The sequence below is a fragment of the Budorcas taxicolor genome, chromosome 19 (genome assembly GCF_023091745.1).
Source record: "Budorcas taxicolor isolate Tak-1 chromosome 19, Takin1.1, whole genome shotgun sequence".
Taxonomy (NCBI): domain Eukaryota; kingdom Metazoa; phylum Chordata; class Mammalia; order Artiodactyla; family Bovidae; genus Budorcas; species Budorcas taxicolor.
This window is the reverse complement of record NC_068928.1, coordinates 60825032-60851906: the sequence shown is the minus strand read 5'-3', so window position 1 is coordinate 60851906 and position 26875 is coordinate 60825032. Positions and strand designations below refer to the sequence as shown.

The window sequence follows — 26875 nt, the reverse complement described above, 5'->3', positions numbered from 1 at the left end:
ACCCAGGACGCCTGTATGGCAATGACGGCAAGCCTGGGGGATCTGCATGTTTATCAAGCTTCCCAAGTGATTCATTCTGCCGTTTTAGTCCGTAAGTCAAGTCTGACTCTTTGCAACCCCATGCACTGTAGCCCACCAGACTCCTCTATCCACGGGATTATCCAGGCAAAAATAATGGAGTGGGTTGCCATTTCCTTCTCCAGGGAATCTTCCTGACCCAGGGACTGAACCCATGTCTCTGTGTCCTGGGCTGGCAGGCGGATTTTTACTTCTGAGCCACCAGGGACGTCCCCCAAGTGATTCGTACGCATACTCAGATTTTGGAATGGTAAGACTGCAGCTCTAGGAAGTACCACGAAGACGTAACAGTGAGAGTCCCAAGGGCCTGCCTCCTGGAACAGTCTGACTTGAGTTGACCTGGGTCCTGAAGGTGACAGGTGAGGAAGAAGGAACCAGAACCATCATCCTGTATCACAAAAGATTCCCCTCTCCCCAGACCTCTTCCTCTTCTGGAAACGGCTGTGTTGCTGAACACAACTGTGGCCACCTGCCTTCAGCTCTTTCCCTAAATCTGGGGTCACAGACCTGTAGGTAGGCTGGATCTAGTCTCTTGTGACAGTTAGGATTACTCTCAATTCTTACTCTTCCTACCCCGTGGACTTGCAGCGAGCAAAAGTGGAATGAATGTATTTCTCTGTGAGCTGGCGAGGGAGAAACAAAGATGCTTGCCTCCGTAAGCACTGAGCTTCAGGGTAATTTGTTTTGTGGCCGGAACTGACTAATGAATCCCCTCCAAAGAAAGGAAGCCCTGGGCTTTGTCCTGGTTCTCACTAAAAGATGTTACAGCCCTGTGTGGAAGAAAAGCTTGCTCACCGTGGTGGCGAGGGCCTGGAAAGGGCAGAAAATCTGTCCAAACTGATAGCACTTGTGAGTGTTGATGTCTCCAAAGTGGCTGCGACGCTCCTTGCGGCCGGCCAGCCTCTTTTCCGCCTTCAGGTCCATGAAGTTCTGGAAGGGGCCCTGCTGGGGCAGGTGGGCTGCGTGCACCTGTGCGAGGAGCCCAAGAAATGAAGGTTCCCGAGTGCCTCGGGCTCACGGCGAGAGCAGGCGGAGGCTTTTTAGAAGGGGCAGCTCTCGTTCAGGCCTCTCGTGCATGAGTTGGGCTTCCGGGTCCCTCTCTTCATTTTCTGTATCCCCGGGATGCAGATTAAAGGGGCAACCCGCCCCCCGACACACACACACCAACCCTAACCCCCCATGTGTCGCTGGGTCAGTGGGTCAGTGGCTGGAGGGTCAGGGCGTGAGCTCTCTCTATGGGACCTTGACTCATCACCCGCCTCTGTGGCAGATCATTATTATTTTAAAATTTTATCTGGGGTGTAGTTGATTTACGATGTTGTCTTAGACTCAGGTGTATGGCAAAGTGATTCAGTTACACGTAAGTGTTAGTAGCTCAGTCATGTCCGACTCTTTTCAACCCCACAGACTGTAGCCCACCAGGCTCCTCTGTCCATGGGATTTTCCAGGCAAGAATACTGGAGTCAGTTGCCATTTTCTCCTCCAAGGGATCTTCCCAACCCAGGGGATCTTCCTGATCCGGGGATCGAACCCGGGTCTCCCGCATTGCAGGCAGAGTTTTTACCATCTGAGCCACCGGGGAAGCCCTCCAGTACACATAAGCATGCACCTTTTTTCGTTCCAGATTCCTTATCCCCATAGTTTATCACAGACTCTGGAGCAGAGGGCCCTGTGCTGCGCAGGAGGCCCTGGGTCATCGCCCTCGTGTACGGCAGCGCAAGCGCCCATCCTGGCTCCCGGTTTCTCTCTGCCGGCCAGCGTTCTCCCTTTGGTAACCGTGAGTTTGCTTTGGCAGGGGGAGGAACAGGGCAGGCCTGAGGTGGAAGGAACCTTTAGGCCCATCAGGGGACTGCCCTGTTTTGAGGGTTTTGCTTTTCTCTCTGTGGGGATCTCTGGTGAGGGTCCTGCTGGGGGCATTAGGACCTGCATTCGGGGTTCCCTTTCTCCCCTGCCCTGGTCTCACCAGGTGCCAGGGCTGGACAGGGACGTGGGGGAGGGATAGACACCGCCCGCTCCTGCTCCTCTGGTTTGCATTGGCCTCAGCACTCTGCTCAGCTCACCCCTGGACGGAGCCCGTTCTCACTGTTCAGCCTGCAAAGGATGAAGGAAGAAATGGACCCTCGGGAGACTCACGTTGTGTATCCGGAACCTGTTCGCTGTCGGAGGAGTCAGTTCCCAGCTTCGTCCCAGAGCTTTCACGGAGCTCAGACTCGAGACCAAAGGTGGATAAACAGGTCCCAGGGGGACTGGCAGCTTCCAGTCTGTTCCTGAGGGGTGAGGAGAGAAAGGGCACTGCAGAGGACGCCAGCACCGCACCCCTTCCTTCCCACCACGACCAGGGCTGATCTGTCCGTGTTTGACCCCAGCATAACGAGGAGGAGGCTTGTGCGGCTGAGAAAGAAGCAGACCCTCACCCCAGGGCCCAGAATGAAAGCACGTGTTAGGAGACCCACGGAACCCTTGTGATGATGTTCCGATTTGCTTTTCTGGAATGTGACCAGCTTGGTGGGTGTGTCTCAGGCCACGTTCGTTGTTCGTGAGTTGAGGCCACACAGGTTGAGTTGATTCTTGCTCTGGGGGTTTAACTGAATAGAGAAGGTTCTTAGGGGCTCTGACACGGTCATTTAATTTGGTTTATTAAAGGATGACTTAAGTAAGCCTCTCACTTTTCTGCCTTTGTGCAGGATTATTCTTTGACTTGAGTGTGGAGGTTGGAGAACTTTCTCTGCCGATGGCCTGATAATCAACATTTAAGCCTTTGTGGGCCATCTCGTCTATCACAGCTCCAGAGTAGCCACAGACAGTATGCAAATATGCAAATGAGTGGGTGGGGCTGACTGTGTCCCAATAAAACTTTATTCGTGGGCACGACATTTTGACTTGTGGGTCATTCTTCTGTGTCACCAAATAGTCCTCTTTTGATTTCTTCGTCAGCCAGTTAAAAACAGGAAAACACTTCCTAGTTTGCAAGCTTTAGGAAAACAGGTGGCAGGACGAATTTGCTGCCCGCCGTGAGCCTTAAAACCCAATTCAGGAGACTAAGATCATGGCATCGGGTCCCACCATTCATCGCAAGTAGATGCGGAAACAGTGGAGATGGTGAGAGACTATTTTCTTGGGCTCCAAAATCACTGCAGAGGGTGACTGCAGCCATGAAGTTAAAAGACGTTTGCTCCTTGGAAGAAAAGCTATGGCCAACCTAGACAGCATATTAAAAAGCAGAGACATTACTTTGCCAACAAAGGTCCATCTAGTCAAAGCTATGGTTCTTCCAGTAGTCATGTATGGATGTGAGAGTTGGACCATAAAGAAAGTTGAGCACCAAAGAATTGATGCTTTTGAATGGTGGTATGGAGAAGACTCTTGAGAGTCTCTTGGACTGCAAGGAGATCCAACCAGTGCATCCTAAAGGAAATCAGTCCCGAATATTCATTGGAATGACTGATGCTGAAGCTGAAGCTCCAATGCTTTGGCCACCTGATGCAAAGAACTGACACATTGGAAAAGACCCTGATGCTGGGAAAGATTGAACGTGGGAGGAGAAGGGGACAACAGAGGATGAGATGGTTAGATGGCATCACTGACTCGATAGACATGAGTTTGAGCAAGCTTCGGGAGTTGGTGATGGACAAGGAGGCCTGGTGTCCATGGGGTCACAAGGAGTCAGACATGACTGAGCGACTGAACTGAACTGAACTGTGTGAGTGGATTGAAGAAGGAAATGGCTACCCACTCCAGGATTCGTGCCTGGAAAGTCCCATGGACAGAGGAGCCTGGCAGGCTACAGTTCCTGGGTTGCAAAGAGTCAGACATGACTGAATGACTGAGAACCTGTCTGCAAGGCCCCCGCCTGCATCAGTAGACAAGGAATCTGGAACAAGAAGGAAATGCACCCAGTTTTCTCTTCTTTATCTCATCACAGGTGAACCCTTGAACTCAGCTCAAGGGCACCTGGACCCACTGTGTCTCCTTCAGAGGAGAGTGGCGACAGTGGTACGGAAGCCCAAAACGCCCTTTGTTCTTTGGGGTGTGACTCAAAGGAGAGGGATTGGTTAGACGGAAGATGAATGAGTCAGGCGGGGGACATGAAGAAGGGTCAAGCTCGTCTGACCAGACCCTGTGGATGGAACTAGAACCAACAAAGGAAGCTGCAGGGAGGCGAGTTTGGGTGAGGCTTGGTTTTAAAAAAACACTCCTGCAGAGAATGCGTTTATGGACCATGCTCTGTTCCACTTGTCTCCAGCCTTTTAGAGCAGTGTGGGCAGAGGGAGAATTTGAACGCCAGTCTCGTCTACATATGGTCCCATCCTGGTGGCTCAGATAGTAAAGAATCTGCCTGCAATGCAGGAGAGCTGAGTTTGGTCCCTGGGTGGGGAAGATACCCTGGAGAAGGGAATGGAAACCCACTCCAGTGTTCTTGCCTGGAGGATCCCATGGACAGAGGAGCCTGGAAGGCTATGGTCCATAGGATCGCAAAGAATTGGACACAACTGAAGTGACTTTGCAAGCTGAGCACTGTGAGCTCCATTTTGCCCAAGAAGAACCAGGGCGCCAGGATGTAGGGCGAGGTGAACAAAGCCGCGTGTGAGGGCCGACCTTCACCCTCTCTGAGCCTTTGCTCTCTGCTCTCCTTTCTCGTTCAGCCGTCTGCTCTTCTCCGAGAAAACCGAGCCACGCTCTGCTCAGCCTTCCGGTCTCGAGCACGTTGGCCTGACTGTGCGGTGCTGGCCCGGGTGTTGTGTTCCTCTGACCCTGACGCACTGGAGCAAGCGCTCCTTTGACCTGCAGTCTTCCAGATCTCAGATACCCCCTGAGCAGAGGCGGTGGAACGCAAGGGCTGTGGTTCAGATTTCATGTCGCACGTGACTCCGGGGCTGGGAGTGCCTGCCGGTTCCCCAAATGCAGCCGCTCCCGCTATTCTCTGCACTGAGGTTCCAAAAATCGCTGCAGAAACCACACTTTTCCAAGCAAGCCCGTTTCTTCTGGAACATTTCTCCGTCTCCCCTTCCTCACCACTCCACCCTGACATCTTACACGTCTGGGTATTTCCTGCCGGGACCTCTTGCCTGGCAGAACCCCCTGCAGTTTAGAGGCGCCTCCCCAGGCTGTGAAAGGCAACCTGGCTTTGGAGCTGGGCATTCCGCAGGCGGCAGGGCCGTGGGCTCGAGTCTCCCTTCCTCTGTGCCACGTCAGGCTTGCGACATGTGGGAGGGCAGCCGGGCAGCTGTGAGGGACTGTTGGCCGCTGTAGGAGCATCTGGTGGAAAACTTGCTGTGTAATTTCCGGAGCCTTCCAGGGACAGAAGTGGGTAAAAAAACCCAAATGGAAGAAAGTCCTAATCACTGTCAAGTGGGAGGAAAGTAAGACACGACCCGGCTCTGAAAGGCAGGCCCCCACGACGCTTCCAAAACTTCCACCGGCCCCTCGAGGACTAAGCCCTGACCTTCTTGGGGTCACTGATTCGACCCAGATGGGACCATATGTAGATGAAAGTGGTGTTCAAATTCTCCCTCTGCCCACACTGCTCTGAGAGGCTGGAGATGAGTTGGAGAATAGAATATGGTCCATAAATGCTTTCTCTGCGTTACTGTGTTATTTTAATGATATGCTCAGCTGGTTAGTCGTGTCCAACTCTTTGTGACCCCCTGTAGCCCCCTCCCCCAGGCTCCTTTGTCCATGAGATTTTCCCAGCAGGAATACTGGAATAGGTTGCCATTTTCTCCTCCAGGGATCTTCCTGACCCAGGGACTGAACTCACGTTTCCTGCCTCTCCTGCACTGGCAGGTGGATTCTTTACCACCGAACCACTTGGGAAGCCTTTTTTAATGATAAAGCATGAATTATATATTTTATGTCGTTAATCATGGATATATTGTCAGTCTATCAACAGAGCATCTAGGCACATACAATAAGATTTAACATGTGTGAAAGCGCAAGGGGTGGTCATTCAGCCATGTCCAGCTCTTCATGACCTAATGGACTGTAGCCCGTCAGGCTCCTCTGTCCATGGGATTTCCCAGGCAGGAATACTGGAGTGGGTTGCCCTTCCCTTCTCCAGGGGATCTTCCTGACCCAGGGATCGAACCCAGGTCTCCTGCACTGCAGGCAGATTCTTTACCATCTGAGCCGCCCAGGAAGCCCAACACGTGTGGGCTTCCATGTGAACTCCTTCCTGGAGCACCGCGTGTTTCAGAGGGGCACCTTTCTGATACTGTTTCCACTCAGGTCTGTGCTACCCTTGTCTCTCATCTGAATGATTTCTGCATTTGTGTTGTGGACGATCGCCTCTGGTTTTCATTCACTGAGGTGTTTTCAGCACCTGAAACAGTGTCTGGAGCAGAGTGGGTGCTCACCAGAGAGTGAATGACAGAATGAACCCACTTTTGTGCCCTACACGCTCCCTGGAGTCCCTGTCACGCAGCGGAGTGTGCTCATGAGTGATGCAAGACACCAAGGCTTTGATCTCGACGCAGGGCTGGGGGGGAAGGTGAATGAGAAGGTTGGAAGCCCGGGGAGAATCGACTCGGCTGCGTGCAGGGGTCTGGGATGCTGTGGGCTCATGTGCAGACCCTCAGAAGGCGTCTGAACTGGGAGACAGGAGGAGCCGGATGTCTGTCTCCTGTGCCTTTGACGTTGAAATCCACTGGAGACGAGGAGTTGCACTTGCTTTGCTTCAAGGTCGAAGCTGTTATCCTAAGATAAGTTGTCTCCTCTCTCCTACTTTTGCTGTATTTCTCCTCTTTCCCTTCCCCACAAGTCTCCCTTTTTTTAAATGTTGTTGTTATTTGTTTCTTTGGTGGCTCCAGGTCCTAGTTGGGGCATGTGGGATCTTAGTTCTCTGACCAGGGATTGAATCCAGGCCCCCGGCATTGCGAGCACGGAGCCTTAGCCACTGGGCCACAGGGAAGTCCCCTCACAAAGCTTCCTAAGGACTAGTTTCAGTGCTGGGGAGCAGGACCAGACTTGGCAGAGCTTGCAGAAGCTTTCCGAGCTCAGTTTTATCTGGTTCACTTCTTCACAGTTTTCACTGGCTTCCACGTGACTGAAACCAGGAAGACTTTCAGGGACTAGAAACCAATTTGCAAAGCGTGAGCTGGGTCTGCATCAGTAAGAGCCCTTCCTGATTCTGTGTGGACAGAATCGGATTCTGTGCGCCAGCGGGAACGGGAGGCAGTCAGAGGAGTTATGCAACCCTGGCTCTGGCGTGGAATTTGTCACTCTGTTTGGGACTCAGTATAAGTGACAGCTCTGAGTTAATGATCAAAAAGGATTGCACCATCCAGTCAGTAAGTGAGGCCTGAAGATAACTTTTCACCTTAGAAACAGCCCCCGCTTTTCTCTCCTGCATCCAGGAGGTACGCTGAGCAGAAGCATCGCGGGGACGTCTCTGCGGAAGGCACGGCCTCTTTGGCTACAGCAGGAGATGGAAACGCAGGGATGCCTTGCCTCTCTGTCTTCCTCTCTCTTCTGAGCTCCCGCTCCCGACTGCGGCCCCGCTCTGGTGTCTGCCGCTGGCACTAGGGGACACGTCCCCATTCTCCCTGTTTTTAGAAGTTTGGCTGTGTCGGGTCTCCGTTGCGTCCTGAGGCATCTTCTCCGCTGTGGGCGGGCTTGGTGGCCCTCTGGCGAGTGGAACCTGAGTCCCCTGCTTTGCAACCTTGTTGCTTCTCCGCTGGACCACCAGGGATGTGTGTCTGCCCCCCATTCTCGAAGAGATGCCTTGTTGGCAGCCGACCTCTTCCTGCCTGAATGAGGCGTGCCCGCCTCGGTCCCTGCTTTGCGGGAAGAGCCCAGTCCCCAGACATGAAGGCAGCATGCCGGGGAAGGGCTCGTGTGTCCTTGGCCAGAAGCAGACTCTCTCCCTGAGGGTGAGGCACCTGCAATCTGTGGCTGCTGACCCCCTGCCCTGCCTGGCCGTCGGTGTCCCTGGGAGCCGTCCGCTTTTGCCCAGCCCTGGGTTTGACCTAAATGCAGAAGTGAGAGCCTTGGGGCTGGACGCTAAGCCCTGAGCACTGTCGCTCTGCAGACTTGCCTTTTATAACCTGAATTCGCCCGCTTCCATTCCCTGGGTCCCATCCCATCAGCTCCACCCTCGCCCCCGAGCCCCAGTTCCTGAAATGAAAGAAAGGCCGCAGGTTCCCCAGGATGGCTGGCCTTACCCCTGGCGTCCTTCCGGGACTCTCTCTTGCCGAGAGAAGCGCCGTCCTCCGCAGCCTTGTCGTCGCCCGCGTCCCTGGCCTTGTTGCCCGTGACCTGGGCCCCTTCCTTCTTCGGCAGCCTCTGACCGAGGGGCCGGGGCTGCTCTTCAGACAGGGCTTCCTTCTTCTCCTTCCTCCTCTCACGGGGCGCTCTAAACACAAAACCCCCGTCAGCGCCGATGCTCTGAGGGCGTCAGCTGCCCCGAACGTGGGGCCTGGCCTGCGGGCTTAAGTGGAAAGCAGTGAGCGGAGAGCCTAACTTCAGGAAAAAGAATGTGAACTGGAGGGAAAATGGATGAATGCGATCCCTTACCCTTGCATATAGTAGACGGAGAGAAGAGTGGACGCGCCCAGTGCCCAAGTAGCAGGGCGATCAGACAGCAGGTGCGTGCGCGTGCGTGCGTGTGCGTGCGTGCGTGCGTGCGTGTGTGTGCGTGCGCGTGTGTGTGCGTGCGTGTGTGTCTGTGCGTGTGTGCGTGCATGTGTGCATGTGTGCGTGCGTGCATGTGTGTGCGTGCGTGCATGCGTGCGTGTGTGTGTGTGTGCGTGTGTACACATACATATCTATACACATCCATGTATATGAATGAAAGAAAAGATCTTACAAGTCAGGACACTTTTAAGAGCTAGTATTTCTGTTTATGGGGTAAGCTTAATATTTGCTGTTATTTAGTTATTCAATCGTGTCTGACTCTTTGCGACCCCTTGGACTACACCCGCCAGGCTCCTCTGTCCATGGGATTTCCCAGGCAAGAACACTGGAGTGCCATTTCCTTCTCCAGTGGATCTTTCTGATCCAGGGATCCAACCTGCATTGCAGGCAGACCAGTTGAAAAGGTTATTTGGGGGGAGAATCAAACACAATTCTCGGGTTACCCTCAAACCTCCAAGTCATTCCTCTTGGCAGGACCCACCAGGAGCTTTGTGACTCAGCCCTGCCCGCTTCCTCCCCGCCCCTCCCCACGCCCAGTGCTGGGCATCCCAGGGCCCGGGTCTCTGTGCCTCGGGCTGCGTTTCTCACTCTGCCTGGAATGGCACACTGTCTCCCTTTCCTCGTTTGTGCTCCCATCCTCCTGGGGACTCCTCCTTGTCAGTCCTCCATGGAGTGGTCCATGACACCTCCCGCCTCCTGCCCATCCGTGTAGACCTGCCCTCCCTCTGGTCCCCAGCCCCTTCTAAGCATCTCCATTCTAGTAATGACCGCAAGTGCAATAAATGGCCCGTCTTCGTGCCTGTCTCCACTATTAGGTATTATGTTCCACGAGGGCTTAGACTCTATCTTGTTCACCAGTGTATCCCCAGCACGTAGCGCTGTATCTGGTGAGAGACCGACACTCAGTTCATGTGGGCAGATGGACGGATGGGGAGATGGGTGGGTGAATGGGTGGATGCCTGGGTGGGTGGATGGATGGAGGGATAGATGGATGGGTTAATGGATGGATGGGTGGGCGGGTGGATGGAAGGATGGACGGATAGGTAGATGGGTGGGTGAATAGGTGGATGCCTGGGTGGGTGGATGGATGGAGGGATGGATGGGTGGGTGGGTGGGTGGGTGGATGGATGAATGGATGGGTAGAGGACAAAATATAGGGTAAAGGTTGAGGAGAATAAAAGACAGTAGATCAAAAATATGAACTATGTGGAAGAGAGAGATGGAGGTATGATTAAGACACCTCAGATCCACAGGGACACCCAGAGTCGGTCAGGAGCAGAGAGTCAGGGTGCTGCTTGTACCAATGAAGGTTGATCCGAGATTCATCAAGAGTGTCCAGCTACACTAAGGCTCAGAAAAGAGGACATGATTTTGCGTTTGCATTTTGTGGTTAGCATCTGAAGAAGCACTAAGTGGTAACCTCTCTGGCGAGCTTCAGTTCTTCCCTGAAAGCCAGAGGCGTTGCATCTGAAACCCAACGTCCTGGATATGATAATTAGAAGAGAATGTTAAGATTTAGATCCCACTGTGTCCCTCTGGGAGCCCTGGGTTAACACCAGGCATCGAACTGTCCTCCCTGAGGTTGGATGGGCACCTGGAATTTTCTCCAAACCTTAAAAAAGCGTGTGGCTTTTCTCTGATGAGTTTAACGGGTTCTGAAGCCCCTGTGCGCTCGTCGGGCGTCTCGGCTGCTCCTCGGCAAAGACGCAGCTCCGGCCGTTTCTGTGGTGCAGCTGTGAGTCCCTGGGCAGTTGTTTGGAAAAACAACATTCTTGCACTCAGGGGACATCTGCTCTGTGTCTGATCACCAGAAACCTCCAGCTTTGCTAGCAAGCTGTATCATTTGAACCGATCACCCGGAGGCGTGTTTTGGCACAAGAAGGAAATCAACACTCAATAAAGATGCTATTATGGTGTCTCTCGTGCCCTATTCAAGGATCTTAGACCGTGTCCCTCTGTTACGGATTCTTACTTATGAAGTCGGAGCTGGGCAGTACCAGTTACCAGACCTGGGCAGAAATGCAAATAAGCATGGACCCTCAGGACTCCTTGTCAAGATGGATTGACCATCTAGTGACTGCTGGGGGGGCAGAGACGTCCCCTCATGAGTACGTATTCTGGCATATAAAATTATGCTCGTAAAATGTTGGCGAGAAGAGTAGTCTGAGGGCCTCCGTCAAGTCACCCATGGGGGACGGACTGCTCTGCATCTGTTTTCAATTAAATGTGTTTATTCTCTTCGCATCTCACTCCCCAGCTCAGCATAATCAGTGAGGAGCTATCTCCTGTGATCTTAACTGAAAGCATGTTTCTATAGGTGGAGCCGGCTCTTTGCTTTCCCACTCGAGGCGGTGGCCCGGCTCCCTTCGCTGTGAGTCTGCCATGCGCTTTGTCGGCGCCGCAGGACGGGGCCTGGGGCTCTGTTTATGCAGCCCTTGTTTTCTGTTCCTTGTGGTGTTGCAGAGGCTGTGCTGGGTGTTAGGGTGGGGTGGGGACAAGAGCCTCAGTGAGTGAATATCTAAAGAGAGTGGGTGTCCTTTGTGAAAAGTGCTGGAAGGGAAACTAACAAGGGGGAGAGGCAGTCATTGTGAGGGCCACCTTCTGAATTGCTGGGGAATTGGAGGCAGAAGGAAAAGAGGTGGCAGGGGCTGGGATGGCTGGAGGGCATCACCGACTCAACGGGCACCAACTTGGTCAAACTCCAGGAGATGGTGAGGGACAGGGAGGCCTGGCATGCCGGCGTCCACGGGCCCGCAAAGAGACACAACCGAGCGACTGACCAGCGACAACCTTCTGAATGGACTGGTCTACCTCTTTGGGCAAGAGAATTTGGATCTGAGGCCTGAATGATAAGAGTGAGACATTCAAGCCCTTCTCTGGCGGTCCCGTGGTTAGGGCTCTGCATTTCCACTGCGGAGGGCTCAGGTTCGACCCCTGGTTGGAGAGCTAAGATCCTGCGTGAGGCAGTGTGTCCCCCCAGAACAACCTGGTTAAGAACAAGCCATTCAGAGAGAAACCAGGCTGTCAGTCGTGTCTGACTCTTTGCGACCCCATAGACTGTAGCCCACCGGGCTCCTCTGTCCATGGGATTTCCCAGGCAAGAACACTGGAGTGGGATGCTATTTCCTCCTCCGGGGAATCTTCCCAGAGCAGGGACTGAACCAGTGTATCCTGTATTGCAGGCGGATTCTTTACCATCTGAGCCACAGGGAAGCCCAGTAGGGATGATCCAAGCTACTTATTTAATGTGATCCTTTCAGTTCCAGCAAGTGGAACCCATTTTTTAAAGCTACTCTTTAAAAATGACATTTTCTCTGTACATCAGGGATTGAAAAAGCCAAAAAAGTACAGAGGCTCCCCTTAACATTTCTCCGGTAGGTCTCTGCCTTCCTAGTAATTTTCAGCAGATTCTGTTTGTTTTTCCACCAGCCTGCTGGCGTCTGAGAACAGGCCGTTCCATGCTCTGCTTTGCTTATCTCCCTTTCTGTTTGGTTCTAAAGGTGTCCGTGTTGCTCTTAGCGAGCGTGATGTTTGAATGATTGGTGAGCAGCCTGCACTGCAAAATGCATTCACTTGCGGTTATCACTGGTGACCCACTTGGAAGAAAAACTTGTCCCAGCGGATTTCTGGTGTGTGTGCCTAGAATCTCGGAGCCATGCAGGGGAAAGTCTTCTACTTTTGGTAGAAGAAGCTTAACTTTGGGAGTCAGAGAGCTTCAGTCGCGTCCTTAGCCCTACAGTCACCTAGTTTAAGACTTGAGGATTGTGATAAGCCTTCATTCTGCAGGGGATCTTCCTGACCCATGATCGAATTCACGTCTCCTGTGTTGGCAGGCAGATTCTTTACCGCTGAGCTGCCTGGGAAGCCCCACAGGTGCTGTACAAGATCGTGCAAATCACAGATGTGCTGCTGCTGCTGAGTCGCTTCAGGCGTGCCTGACTCTGTGCGACCCCGTAGACGGCAGCCCACCAGGCTCTGCCGCCCCTGGGATTCTCCGAGCAAGAACACTGGAGTGGGTTGCCATTTCCTTCTCCAATGGGTGAAAGTGAAAAGTGAAAGGGAAGTCGCTCAGTCGTGTCCGACTCTTCGAGACCCCACGGACTGCAGCCCACCAGGCTCCTCCGTCCCTGGGATTCTTCAGGCAGGAGTACTGGAGTGGGGTGCCGTTGCCTTCTCATTACAGGTGTACTATGCAGTAATTCACAATTTTAAGGGATATACTCCATTTAGAGTGATGCAAAGTATTGGCTATATTCCCCTTGTTGTACAGTATATCCTTGTATCTTCTTTTATTACTTTTTCCTTGTAGCTTATTTTATATCTAACAGTTTGTACCGCTTAGTCCCCACCCCATCCCGCCTCTCCCTGCCTCTACCAGCTGGTAGCCACTGGCTTTTTCTCTACCTTTGCGAGCCTGCTTCTTTTTTGTTATATTTGCTAGTTTTTCGCACTTTTCAGATCCCACGTATAAGTGATACCATACAGTATTTCTGAGAATATCGTTGAACTCTATTTTTCTCTGGAAGACGTGAATAATGAGATATATGTAAACTGCAGAGTAGTTGTGAAGACAAAAGGAAATGACACATGTAACCATCTTAGCATGAGACAGTTCATACTGGTCACCACAAACTATCACATTTTTATTATCAAACTTGCAAACGCAATGGTTGCCTATTGGACAGGAAACAGACATTCCTGGTTTGCAGCTCTTGAAAGGCTGTTGATAAGCATTGCAGTTGTGTGTGTGTTGGGAGGGAGGTGCAGGGGTCCTGGGTGGGTTTTCTCTGTTACAGTCGAGCAGAGGTTTGCAGACTGGACCTCCTGATTGTATACTTTAAATCAACTTGAACAAAAAATGCAGATTGCACAGAAGCGGGAACTTTCCTATGCAACATGGATTACAAGCTGCTCTTGAAAAGCCATCTGGTGGCCCGGGGCCCCCCACTGCAGCTGGTGACCGGCGCGATGATCCAGACGCTGGCGTCAAGGCCCCGTGCGTCCTGCCCGGTTCCCTGCGGGTCTTGGAGTTGTTGTTCTTGTTTAGTTGCTTAGTTGTGTCCAACTCTTTGCGACCCCGTGGACTGTAGCCCGCCAGGCTCCGCTGTCCATGGGATTCTCCAGGAAAGAATACAGGCGTGGGTTGCCATTTCCTTCTCCAGGGGATCTTCCAGACCCAGGGAGAGAATCCGTGTCTCCCACATTATAGGTGGATTCTTTACTGCTGAGCCACCTGGGAAGCCCACCCATCTTGGAGAGCCTGGCCTTTTATCTCATATGGACTGTGGACCAGCTCGTAGGACCTTGGACGAATTTTCTAATTCTTTTAGTTTCAGTTTCCCCATCTGTAAAATGGAGATGCTAATAATAAGTCTTACCCCTGAAGTTTCTTTTGAGGAGGAAATAATAAGTTTTCCCACAGTGCTTGGCACGCGGGAAGCCCTTGGGGCCAGCTACGGTTATCCTCACCAGAACACTTCACAGGTCAGTGGGGATCTGGTTGAAATCCATACTTGGATGGGTGAAGCAGACACTTAGACACTGGCAGGAACGGAACGATGGATGTGACGGGCCTATGTTATAGGGAGATCATAGCTCTGGAAAATACCAATAAGATTTTCTCCTTCACCCACTGGTACTTGATCCCTTCTCCATGCTGTGTCAGGAAAAGCTTTTAGACTGGTTCTCGTCCAGCCCATCCACTGCCCATCCTTCCCCATCGTGGAGCTGCCGGTTGGATTCTATCAGGGGAGCCCTTGCCTCTGGCGTCCAGTTAGTTTAGGCGGATGGGATGCTCAGTGGGGGATGGAAAGAAGGGAGGAAAGTGATGGCAGTACTTATTCCTTGGGCTGGCTCCTCCCTGGGAGGCTGTCTCGAGAGAACTGAGATCTCAGCTGAAGGCTGCACGCGTGCATGAAGTCGCTTCAGTCACATCTGACTCTTTGCAACCCTATGGGCCATAGCCTGCCCGGCTCCTCTGTCCGTGGGATTCTCCAGGCAAGAAGACTGGAGTGGGATGCTGTGCCCTCTTCCAGGGGATCTTCCTGACCCAGGGATCAAACCCCCGTTTATCGCATCTCCTGTGTCCCTTGCATTGACAGGTGAGTTCTTTACCACTGACCCACCCGGGAAGCTGAACTGGAGGTAACCTGCGCACTTTCCACACTTTGTGTGTCTGGGTTTGGTGAGCCTGCCTTCGGACCGTCGGGCCTCAAATCTCCGGGTGGTGACGAGCACACGGTCACCAGCCTCAGCTACGTGTTGCTTCCTCCTGCTCCCTGTGTGGCCCCCATAACTTTGTAAAGCCGCTTTGATTTATCCTCCATCCAGTAAGTCATCAGCTGATGTAGCTTCTACTGAACTGGAGACAATTAGGGTTATTGAAGCAGAAAGCAGAGAGAGTGAAGTCATTTTAAAGACCTTATCTCCCGATGGCAAGGAATCCACAGCTAGGTAGAAACCTGGCTTTGTGAAGACAGAAAGGGTTTTCTAAATGCCTAAGGGTTTCCTTTAACATACACAGAGCCGGAGGAGATCAGGGAGGGTCAAGAGGGAGGGGATTAGCGTACACCTATGGCTGATTCACACTGTTGTACAGGATTGTAAAGCAATTATATTCCAATGAAAAAATGAGTTTTAAGAAGGCCATAGGGCAGAGCAGCTGGAGGAAGTGGCTTTGGAGAAGTGCCCACCCCACAGGAAGAGGAAGTGGAGACCACCCCCACGCGGCCGTGTCTGGGAGGGAAGAGCTAGGGTGCTAACCCGGCTTGGTCCCGGAGAAGACACCGCCTCCTCCTCCAGGCATCTCCTCCCCGACTCCACCTGGTTTAACCAAACCGGGCGGGATGATGGGGCGTCAGACTCGGGAGAGTCTGCACAGGGTGGCCCACCCCGGGCCCCCTGTGTCTGCCGGGGTGGCAGGAGGTAGAAGGCTGGATGCTGGGACCCTTCTGGCCCTGCCGAGAGGTCGCCGGGGTGCTGAGCGCTCAGTGCTGGCCCAGCCCTGTGGTCAGGGGCCCGCCCTGCACAGGGACCGGGTGGTCTGAGGGCCGCGGGGGCCATCGGCTTTGGCAGAGGCCAGCACGGCGAGCAGCTGCACCCGAGTGAGCCCGGCCCAGGCGCCGAGAGCGCCGCCCGCGGCCGAGGACCCGGCACTCGGCTCCGGCTCCGTGTTGGGAAGGGGCGGGAGGAGTGACCCCTCGAGGGAGAAAAGCTTTCGAGCTGACGCTTCACGCCCCCAAAGGAAGCTGAGTTCATCTCAAGCTGAAATGCTTCAAACAGGATCAGAGTAAGTTCCCCTTCACGGGCAGTTTTGATTTTTCTCGGCCATCAGGAGGACCAGGAACCCCAGAGCAAGACCCTGGTGGCGAACGACTTCGTTTTCTCCACTCCACTGTGCTCTGGGTAAACTCCGAAACCCTCTCTGAGTCTTTCTTACAAGAGGGATGCTTTACGAGGTGGTTCAGAGGGTAAAGCGTCTGCCTGCAATGCGGGAGACCCAGGTTTGATCCCTGGGTCGGGAAGATCCCCTGGACGAGGAAATGGCAACCCACCCCAGTGTTCTTGCCTGGAGAATCCCATGGGCAGAGGAGCCTTGTCTGCGGGGTCACAGAGGGTCGGACACGACTGAGCGACTTCACTTTCACTTTTCACTTGTGGCCTTGGAGCCACGTTGAGTCAGATTAGTGGTGCTGAATGCATTTCACCTCCTGCAACGACTTTTACTTAGTTAATTTTACACTAGTAACTTTAAATGAAATTAATATGGAGAGAAAAATGTCCACATCCCCTCTACCGTACCCCAAAGACATCCAATTTCAAAAAAAAAAAAGAGAGAAACGATCATCTTATTTATGTTGTTAAAGGATACCACCCTTATGGCAGAAAGTGAAGAAGAACCAAAGAGCCTCTTGGTGAAGGTGAAAGAGGAGAGTGAAAAAGCTGGCTTAAAGCTCAACATTCAGAAAACAAAGATCATGGCATCTGGTCCCATCACTTCATGGCAAATAGATGGGGAAACAGTGGAAACAGTGTCAGACTTTATTTTTGGGGGGCTCCAAAATCACTGCAGATGGTGATTGCAGCCATGGAATTAAAAGACGCTTACTCCTTGGAAGAAAAGTTATGACCAACCTAGACAGCATATTAAAAGCAGAGACATTACTTTGCCAACAAAGGTCCATCTAGTCAAGGCTATGTCTAGTCCAGTAGTCATGTTTGGATGTGAGAGTTGGACTATAAAGAAAGCTGAGCACTGAAGAATTGATGCTTTTGAACTGTGGTGTTGGAGAAGACTCTTGAGAGTCCCTTGGACTGTAAGGAGATCCAACCAGTCCATCCTAAAGGAAATCAGTCCTGAATGTTCATTGAAAGGGCTGATGCTGAAGCTGAAACTCCAATACTTTGGCTACCTGATGTGAAGAGCTGACTCATTTGAAAAGACCCTGATGCTGGGAAAGACTGAGGGCAGGAGGAGAAGGGGACGACAGAAGATGAGATGGTTGGATGGGGTCACCAACTCAATGGACATGAGTTTGAGTAAACTCAAGGAGTTGCTGATGGACAGGTAGGTCTGGTGTGCTGCAGTCCATGGGATTGCAAAGAGTCGGACACGACTGAGCGACTGATTTGAACTGAAAGGACTGCTGCTGCAGCTGTGAGCTTTTTTAAACCCTCTGCTTAAGGACAGCTCGGCTACCGACACCCAGAGCGGGTCTCCATGGACATAAAGGAAGAAAGGGACGGATAGTTACCTGATGTCGTCATATGACATCAAGCTTCTGCTGACCTGGTAGGCCTTCCAGTTACTGAAACGGGACATTCTTCGGATGGTGTTCAGATTCAGTAGTGTGGACAGAATTTCTCTCTTCACTTCCGGCTTCTTAGCCTTTGCCCTTACACCAAATCCCAGGATTCATGGGGATCGCGTGCCATTCTTTCTCTGGCATCCTAGCCCTTGATTCCGGGGGCTCTGGACTTGCTTGGAATGTTGACATTGTGATGTTGCCAATGGAATTCCTAAGCCGTTTGGAACTGGAGTCCTGAAGAAGAGATTTTTAGCTCTGCTGACCTCGGCGCGGCTTTTCCCTCCCTTGTGCACTCAAGCACGTGACGGTGGGGAAGTGTTTTACTCAGACTGAGGGATGAGCAGGAAGCAAAATACATCCCCTGCTCTGGTGTGTGTAGCTGTGACTGGGACGCATTGGCTGTTCTGAACGATGCCTTATTCCCGTGTTTTTGTTGGCTTGGAACTGAAAAGAGACGTGATCAGATCTGCTCAGGTCACACACAGCTCTTTGCGACCCCACGGACTATTGCCTGCCTGGCTCCTCTGTCCATAGGATTCTCCAGGCAAGAACGCTGCAGTGGGCTGCCATTCCTTCTCCGGGGGCTCTTCCCAGACCAGGGATTGAACCCAAGTCTCCTGCATTGGCAGGTGGGTTCTCTCCCACTGAGCCTCCCGGGGAGCCCATCCCCTCGTAGTGGAGATGCCTGTTTCAACAGGACTGCCTAGCAGGCTCACGTAGATGGGTGCTGTCGTCAGGAACCCTGTTGTAAACGGAGCGTGCTGACATCTTCCGATGCCATCTGTCTGTCTCTCATATTCCCAGGGGTGTCCCTCCACTGTCCACAGTTTGCAGATCCTTCCGGAAGAGCCTGGATGGAGGCAGCCTTGGAGCCACACAGGAAAGGACTGACTTTTCCATGTGCTGGAAGCGACTGTTCTTACTTGAGCCCTGGCGAGTCAAGTGCAGGAAGCGTTAGCATCAGTTGCTCAGTCCCGTCTGACTCTGCAACCCCCATGGACTGTAGCCGGCTGGGCTCGTCTGTCCACGAAATTCTCCAGGCAAGAATACTAGAGCGGGTCGCTGTTTCCTTCTTCAGGGGATCTTCCCGACCCAGCGATCAAACCTGGGTCTCCTGCATTGCAGGCGGATTCTTTATCATCTGAAAAAAAATCTAGACACAGAATCTATGGACAAATGAGTGAAATGAATAAGCTATTAAGAAATAAGCCATTTCATTAAGACTTCATGGTTTTCCCCACTAAAAACCAGACTTTCTCTTTTGTTCCTGAGGCCTCCTCTGTTAGCTTTACTAGTGACTGCTGCTGCTGCTGCTAAGTCGCTTCAGTCGTGTCCGACTCTGTGTGACCCCATGGACGGCAGCCCACCAGGCTCCCCCGTCCCTGGGATTCTCCAGGCAAGAGCACTAGAGTGGGTTGCCATTTCCTTCTCCAATGCATGAAAGTAAAAAGTGAAAGGGAAGTCGCTCAGTCGTGTCCGACTCTTGGCGACCCCATGGACTGCAGCCCACCAGGCTCCTTCATCCATGGGATTTTCCAGGCAAGAGCACTGGAGTGGAGTGCCATCACCTTCTCCATTACTAGTGACATCAGATGGTAAACCATCCTGAATAAAATGGGAAAAATCAGGCCAGGACAAAGCAACTTGATGCTATTTCTTTTTTCTAATTTAAGCTTTTTATTTTCTGCTGGGGTGCAGTTGATACACAGTGTTCTGACAGTTTCAGGTGGACAGCGGAGGGACTCAGCCACACACACGTATCCCTTCTCCCCCAAACTCCCCTCCCGTCCAGGCTGAGCCTGGCATTATTTCTAATTTCTAGCATGATTTCCTCTTTGGCCCATACACACAAGATGTGGTACCTTTTTAAATTCCTAGATATAGAAGAGTACTTTGACTATTTTTAAAATTGAGTCCTTATTTTATCATACTGTGGTCAGAGAGTATAGTATACATGTTTTACCAGTTCTTTGGTACCTGTTGAGATGTCCTTTATGGCCTAGTGAGTGCTCAATTTTTAGAAATATTTCTCAAAGTCTTGATAAGAATCCAGATTAAAAGAGTTGAGATACATTTCTGAATGTGTGAATTTCATATAGTGTCTTAATCAGGCTGTTCCAATATCCAACATCATTGTTATTTTTTGATCACTTGATAAGTTTGTAACAGACGGATGGATGTTAAAATCACACTTTAAGAAATTCTATGTCATAATTCTATTGGCTTTTAATCTCTCTGAAATGACTGCTTTTGTGAGCCAATCAAATGTTGTAAATTGCACAGGGTTCAACTGTTTTGACTCTATGTTGCCGATGCTGGTTATCTGTGGAGTCAGAATCAGAGAGCCTTAGGGAAGAAAACAATCCATCAAGAACCCAAGCATTTCAGAGAGGAGCAAAATCAGGATTTGTCCCTCTGATACGTGGAGGTTCAAGCAGTGAAACAATTCTTTTATGGAATAAACATTTATTGAGAACCAGGATTTTACTTGGACTGAGGGATGAGGAGGAAGCAAAATATATCCCCTGCTCCAGTTACAATTTTGTAGATGGAGAAAAGCTGAGGTTACCTTCATCTTCTGTTTTAAAAAAGATAAAAGAGGAAATGAGAGAGAGACTTAAAGTAAAACAGGAAATCTTTTCTTTTATTAAAAAATGCCTATTTGTATAAAGGCTGAGTACCAAAGAATTGATGCTTTTAAATTGTAGTGGTGCTGGAGAAGACTCTTGAGAGTCTCTTGGACTGTGAGGAGATCAAACCAGTCCATCCTAAAGAAAATCAACCCTGAATATTCATTGAAAGGATTGATGCTGAAGCTGAAGTTCCAATACTGTGGCCACCTGATGTGAAGAGCTGACTCATTGGAAAAGACCCTGATGCTGGGAAAGATTGAAGGCAGGAGGAGAAGGGGGTGACAGAGGATGAGATGGTTGGATGGCATCACCAACTCGATGGACATGAGTTTGAGCAAGCTCTGGGAGTTGGTGATGGACAGGGAAGCCTGGCGTGCTGCAGTCCATGGGGCCACAAAGAGTCGGACACAGCTTATCAGCTGAGCAAAAACCTTAGATGATCAATCATTTCATGCAATGTTATTACTCTTTATTCATTAGAACAGATTCCCAAGGTATCACTATTTGAAAAACCTGTGATCTCTAACTGAAATTGCATGACACATACGTGGAAGAAGAGTCCTAACAAATGTCTTGGAGGATGTAACACTTCACACGCTTCACCAGGTGCCTAGATGATTCTATTCATTCGTTTATTATTCAACAAAATGAACCGCATTCCAACCCTGCTCCAGGCTTTGTGCCTTATGGTCTGAAGTCAGGGACTTGCATCATGTAATGGGACACGTGAAAGGAACGGCTTTTCTTGAATTTCTTCTTTAAAAGTCTCTGTGTAGTTTCCATGGAAACCATAGAAACTTTAAATGCAAACATATGAGGACAGAAGCATGGCTTAGATGATTTTTCCAGTCACAAGAGACAGACTTTCCTTCGCTGTTTAACGTGGAAGCATCCGTGTGCTAGCTCCAGAACTAGGCCTCCGTAGACCTTGTGTGTGTGTGTGAGACCCTCAGTCGTGTCTGACTCTTTGAGACCTCATGGACTGTAGCCTGCCAGGCTCCTCTGTTCTTGGGATTTCTCAGGCACGAAGACTGGAGTGGGCTGCCATTTCCTTCTCCAGGGGATCTTCCTGACCCAGGGATTGAAACCGGGTCTTCTGCATTCCAGGCAGATTCTTGCCATCTGAACCACAGGGAAGCTACAAGTCTGATAGCCTTGGACTAAAAATGAATTTTGTACGATATTCTTAGTGAATTTTATTGATAAACACGGAAGGAAGACGGATGTGTTTATTTTACTGAGAAAAGGCTTTGTGGCAGTGGGGGGAGCGATTTTGGCGGCACATTCTTTTTTTTTGTTAGTGATCATGCCCAAATAATTCTTCTTATAAAAAGTGTATCGTAAAATCTCCAACACGGCCTTCAAGAGGAAACAGAGTTCAAATAAAGTAAATGATGGTTTTCCTGGATCTTCCTGAAAGGGGAAGCCTGTCATTGATAACACTGAGACACCCTCACCTGAGAACCAGAGAAGCCAGCAATTTGGGGGGAAAATTGGAGCATCCAGGACTCCAGTGAATATCCTGGGCTGACGGGATTCGGAAGGATCGAAGGCAACCTGAGTAATGGGGACTTTTTTTCTGAGTGATCCTGTCTAGAAGGGGGAAGAGAATATATGTTCAGTGGGTTAGTCATCACACACACACACACCCACACACACACACACACACACACCTATATGGACCACGTCTGTCTATATTTGATCAAACACATTATCTACACATGACTATTCTGATTTTACATCATATATTGTACCAATTGAATGCTGCTGAATTCCAGAGCCATTATTTTCTCCACTATAAATTGATATTCCGGGAACCAATCAACTGAAAACTTTTAAAAAATCAAACAGTGTGAACTTGAGCAAATTCTTTAAAGTCTCTGGGCTTCATCGGACCATCCTAGCAATCTCACTCCCCGTCTTCAGAGGTTGCTGAAAAATCCAATGAAGTAATCAAGTAAAGGTGCTCCATAAGCTACACATAGAGATATACAATAATGGTATTGTAAATGTCCTTTATAAACATAAGAACCCGATGTCTTAATTTTATGATTGAGGAAACTAAAGGAAATTATTGCAATGTGACTGATAAGTTAAGCAAGATCAAAAAGAATGAAAAAATGTATTATTGCAGTTTAAGAAGAAAATTAACAATGACTTTGAAACAGTGCAGTGTTGTTGATTGCTTAGGTTGAATGCTGAGTACAGGGGATCCTCATTACTTTTGTGTGTTTGAAATTTCTCATGTCAACAGAAGTATGAAAAATAGTTGTTTGACTGTTAACACTTGAGTAGGACGGTACTTAAGGACAAGGGTTCAGAAGCTAGAGCACCAGAGTTTGCCTCCTGCTTCTGCCAGTTCAGTCCCACCAGCTGGGTGACCTTCAGCCTCTTGCTTGGCCCCTCTGTGCTGTGGTGGCCTCTCTAAGATGAGGGTAATCATAGCACTGACGTCATAGGCTTGTTTGGAGGACTAGATAGGTTCATATTTGATAAGCACTTAGTAAATTACATGTTTGATAAAAGAAAAATCTTGGGGCCTCTGAATAGCCACTATTATTTACAAAGAACACCTGACTCGAAAAGGTCAAACAGCCTAGCGTCATGGAGTGAGTAAGTGGCTTTGCCTGGCTTTGATTCTGGGTCAGGCTGCTCTGAAAGCTTGGCTCTAAGTGCCAGGCGCTCTCCCATGGGGGTAGCTACCGTAATCCAGCCAAGTCCTGATTCGGCAAGTGATACCACACTGACTTAGTATTAAAGGCTCTGGCAGGGCTGGGGCTCTGCGAGGCGGTCTGTTTGCTGGAGGCCCAACGAGCGAGTACTAAGTAGGGGTGTGGGGGGACACTCCCTGGGGACCCCCAGGCCTTTCTGGAAGGGCCTTGGAGGAGACTGGAATTCCCTGGGGGTGAAGGTGGGGCCAGAGAATCACTTGGTGGACTGCACCTGGCCCTCTTACTCCAGGTGCATGCGTGCATCTTAAGTCACTCAGTCGTGTCCGACTCTGTGCCACCCCATGGACTGTAGCCCGCCAGGCTCCTCTGTCTGTGGGGTTCTCCGGGCGAGGATACTGGAGTGGGCTGCCATTTCTTCCTCAAGAGGAGCTTCCCGACCCAAGGGTGGAACCCGTGTCTCTTGTGTCTCCTGCATTGGCAGGCGGGTCCTTTACCACTGGCGCCCCTTGGGAAGCCGCTTACTCCAGGTAGATGGTGTGAAAGCTGCTATGGGTGTTCCAGGCACCTTTCTGGGAGCTTTGCGCCTATCGGCACCTTCTGAGAGTTGGTGTTAAGCTGGATTCTCTTGGACCACCCACACCAGCTCTGCAAGCTTGAATCCTCCTCCTTAGGGTGCACGTTGGTCCTGTCTGACGCTAATCTGGGTACCCAGGGAGGTAGGTCACTCTTGCAGGTTCACCGGGGGAGCCTGCCAGCCTCCCGGAGATGCGCTCTGGGAAGAGAAGTCCAGAGAAGGGCCCCGCGGGCCTCCGCCCTTCTCCCCGCCGCGGGCGCTTGGAGACCCAGTGCAGAGTGTTGCCTGGCCTTTTCTCTCGGGCTGCTAGCGCCCGGGTGCACCAGATGTGCAGCCAGCGTCTGCTCTGCTCGCCCGGGGGCCCTGTGGCCCATCTCTTCCAGTTTGGCCATCCATTCTCCCCTCGGCAGACTCCTGGGATGACTGTACTTTCCTCTTCGTGTTTATGCTGACTACATATTGGTGGGTCTTGCCTCCCAGGCGCCCTCTTTGAAGGCTGGGGATGGGCGTCGTCTCTTGTAACTGTTATTCAAGTGTCTGCTCACAAGACGTCGTGCCCAGAGGGCATGCAGAAGTGCTTATTTACCAGAGTATTCTACTCTGGGAGCTGGTCTGACCAAACCGTCAATCACACCTGATCAAGGAGTCAGGTCAGTGCCAGGCGCCATAAGGAGCTCCTGCTCTGTTTCGAGCTCGGAGGTGCCTCTTTAAGTGACTAAGATGCGGTCCAGGCCTCCAGAGCCTTTCAAGTCAGGGGAGACCCAGGAGCAGCCTCTCCCGCCTTGCCCCAGCCTTGCACCCTCTGGTGGGCACCATTAGTCCTGAAACATGGCATCAGCAATTTCCGATCAATAGTAAAGTACCAAGTGAGGATGACTTACTTTTTAAATAAGTTTGAGTGGACTCAGAGTAATTTTTATAACCCCCTCGTCATCTTTCTAGCATTATCGGTGAGTGTGAAACGTGGTCGTTTTCAGCGCTAGTTTTCCATTCTGATGCATGTACCGCCTCCCCCCGCACCCCTCCCCCAGCCCCGCCGCCCCCCAAAGGCCCGTATAAGAAGCGGTCGCTTCATTTCAGCTGAAGCGCAAGGAAGCCGGGTGGGGGCGCGTGTGTGTCAGCCAGCCTCCCAGCTCCCACCTGGCACCCTTCTCACCGACACCAGGAAGCCCCTCAATGCTCATCACTCATGGTGACAGAACCACAGATCCGTCTTTTTCTTTTAAGACGTTTGAACCATCTCCATTTATTCTTTCGTCTGTTTTTTGGCTGCCGCGGTCTTGGGTGCAGCTCCCGGGACCTTCGCGGCAGCGCGCACTCTCCGGCTGTGGCGCGGGGGCGCTCAATAGTTGGAGGCTCCGGCTGAGTTGCTCCGTGGGATCTTAGTTCCTTGACCAAGGATCGAACCCAAGTTCCCTGCATTGCAAGGCAGATTCTTAGCCACTGGACTGGCAGGGAGGTCCCCCACAGATCCCCCTTGGATGGGGAGAGGGAAATGCATTCTGATGAGGAAGGAAAGCGTGGGTAGAGTGCTTGGGCCGGGTCGATCTCAGCAGGACCTGGAGAGGTAGACACAACTGGGACAGTGAGCTGTGGGTGCAGGGCCACCCCGCAGTAAACAGGTCGGGGCGGAGCTGCAGAGGGAGGAGGGCGTTCCTCCGGGGCAGGGTCCTCCGAGTCGTCCAGTGTGGGAAGGAAGATGGCCGGCAGCTTCTCCAGGACGTTGGGAAGAGTCCTGAGGGCTCTCGATAGAACGCAGGGTGTTCAGACTTCATTCTGTGTACAGACGTGCAGAGACATCCGAGCCACCCAAACAGGCAGGTGGCCTTGTCTGTTCCTATGCGCCAAGGGCATAGTCTCTCTCTGGAAGGGTTCTTGAACGTGATTAAACATGTCCACTTTTTAAGGCTTTGAAAACATTATTTCTAAGCCAGTTATTTCTCTGGAGCGAGTTAGTTTGGGTTTAAAAAAAAATGGCTCTGTCACTTATTGGCTATAGACCTGGGTTCACTGTGCCTCAGTTTCCTCATCTATAAAATGGGGATAATAAAAGTATTTATGTCATGGATTTGTTACTAAACATTAATTGAATTAAAATATCCATAATAAGGGACTTTCCTGGTGGTCCAGTGGTGAGGACTCTGCCTTTCCAGTGCAGGGCGCCCTGGGTTGGATCCCTAGTAGGGGAACTAAGGGGTGTCCCGGGTGCCTCAATGATTAAGAATCCGCCGGCCAGTGCAGGAGACGTGGGTTCGATCCTTGGGTGGGGAAGATCCCCTGGAGGAGGAAATGGAAGCCCACTCCAGTATTCTTGCCTGGAGAATCCCATAGACAGAGGGGCCTGGTGGGCTATAGTTCATGGGGTCGCAAAGAGTCAGACACGCACTTAGCATGCGCGCAGTAGGTATTCTGTGCACATCTCATTTCATTCTCTTTCTTTTTTTGGATAACTCCTTTTCTTTCCATTGTTTGACTGCATCTGGTCTTAGTCCCCACATGTGGGATCTTCTTTGTGGCCTGTGGGGTCTAGTTTCCCGACCAGGGATCAAACCTGGGCCCCTGCATGGAGAGCACAGAGTCTCAGGCACTGGACCACCAGGGAAATCCCTCATCTCATTCTTAGGAGCGTAACTGAAGGTCACGTGGATGCTCAGTGGCAGAGACACTGTTCAAATCTAAGCCTGACTTCAAGTCTCTCACTCTGCTCAGCAAACGCCACTGCTTAGGGTCCAGGGGAGGGCTTCTGGCACACCTAAACTTGAATCCCTGGCTTTCTGTCTGTGAAGCCTAGTGGAAGCTGACAAGGAATCTACTGGGGATGTGAGTCCCTGGACTGGCTGCCTCCCTGGGCCGTGCTGTCTGGGACACAGCTGGCCCTCAAGGCTGAGAAGTCCCAGCCTCGGTCCTGGCCAGCTCAGGTTGGCTGGACCAGCGTGATCTGACCCTTCTGGGTGCCTCAGTTTCTATGGAAGGAGACGTGCGGTTTCCATCCCAGGTGCCTGGAAGTTCAGCTGGAGAGCCCATCACCCCGTGAGCGGCCTGCCAGAGACATGCTCTGCTGTTCCTTTCCTTCTCAGAGTTTCCTGGCGACCGCCGCACCCTCTAGTCCTGCCCCTCTCAGTCTAAACTCGGGGCTTGGGAAGTGCGGGCGGTGGGGAAGGATGGATGCTGGGTCCATGGAGCAGACGTGGGGCTCGGACCCAGGCAGGGGCCCCTCCCTTGTCCTCATCCCTGTTTAGGACGCAGAAGCAGAAGGCCTGCAATAAGCAGGGCATTTTCTCATGATGCCTTTCTGATCTTTGGCAGCTTGAGTTGTTGCAAGTCTGCAAAAGAGCCCGAGTGAGCAGATTTTTCCAGTTGCTTCGGGGGGCAGCCGAGTGAGTCCCGGGGTCACATGCCTGAGCGTCCGCTTCTTGGAATGAGGGCCAGCTGCTGGCCAGCCGGCGGCTCTGGAGTGAGGGGCGCCCGCTGTGTGCGGGA

The 26875-nt window shown here is 51.5% G+C and overlaps 1 protein-coding gene across 1 annotated transcript; it reads right to left on the bottom strand.

Annotated features, from left to right (window-relative positions):
• Positions 1-461: 461 nt before the first annotated feature.
• LOC128064404 (uncharacterized) lies at positions 462-17530 on the bottom strand. The gene is made up of 5 exons (XM_052657078.1): positions 17463-17530; positions 8238-8428; positions 2212-2345; positions 867-1047; positions 462-574 (listed from the first exon to the last, which is right to left on the bottom strand). The coding sequence occupies exons 1-5, from the start codon at positions 17528-17530 to the stop codon at positions 462-464; spliced, it is 687 nt and encodes a 228-aa protein (XP_052513038.1).
• Between the last annotated feature and the right edge of the window lie 9345 nt (positions 17531-26875).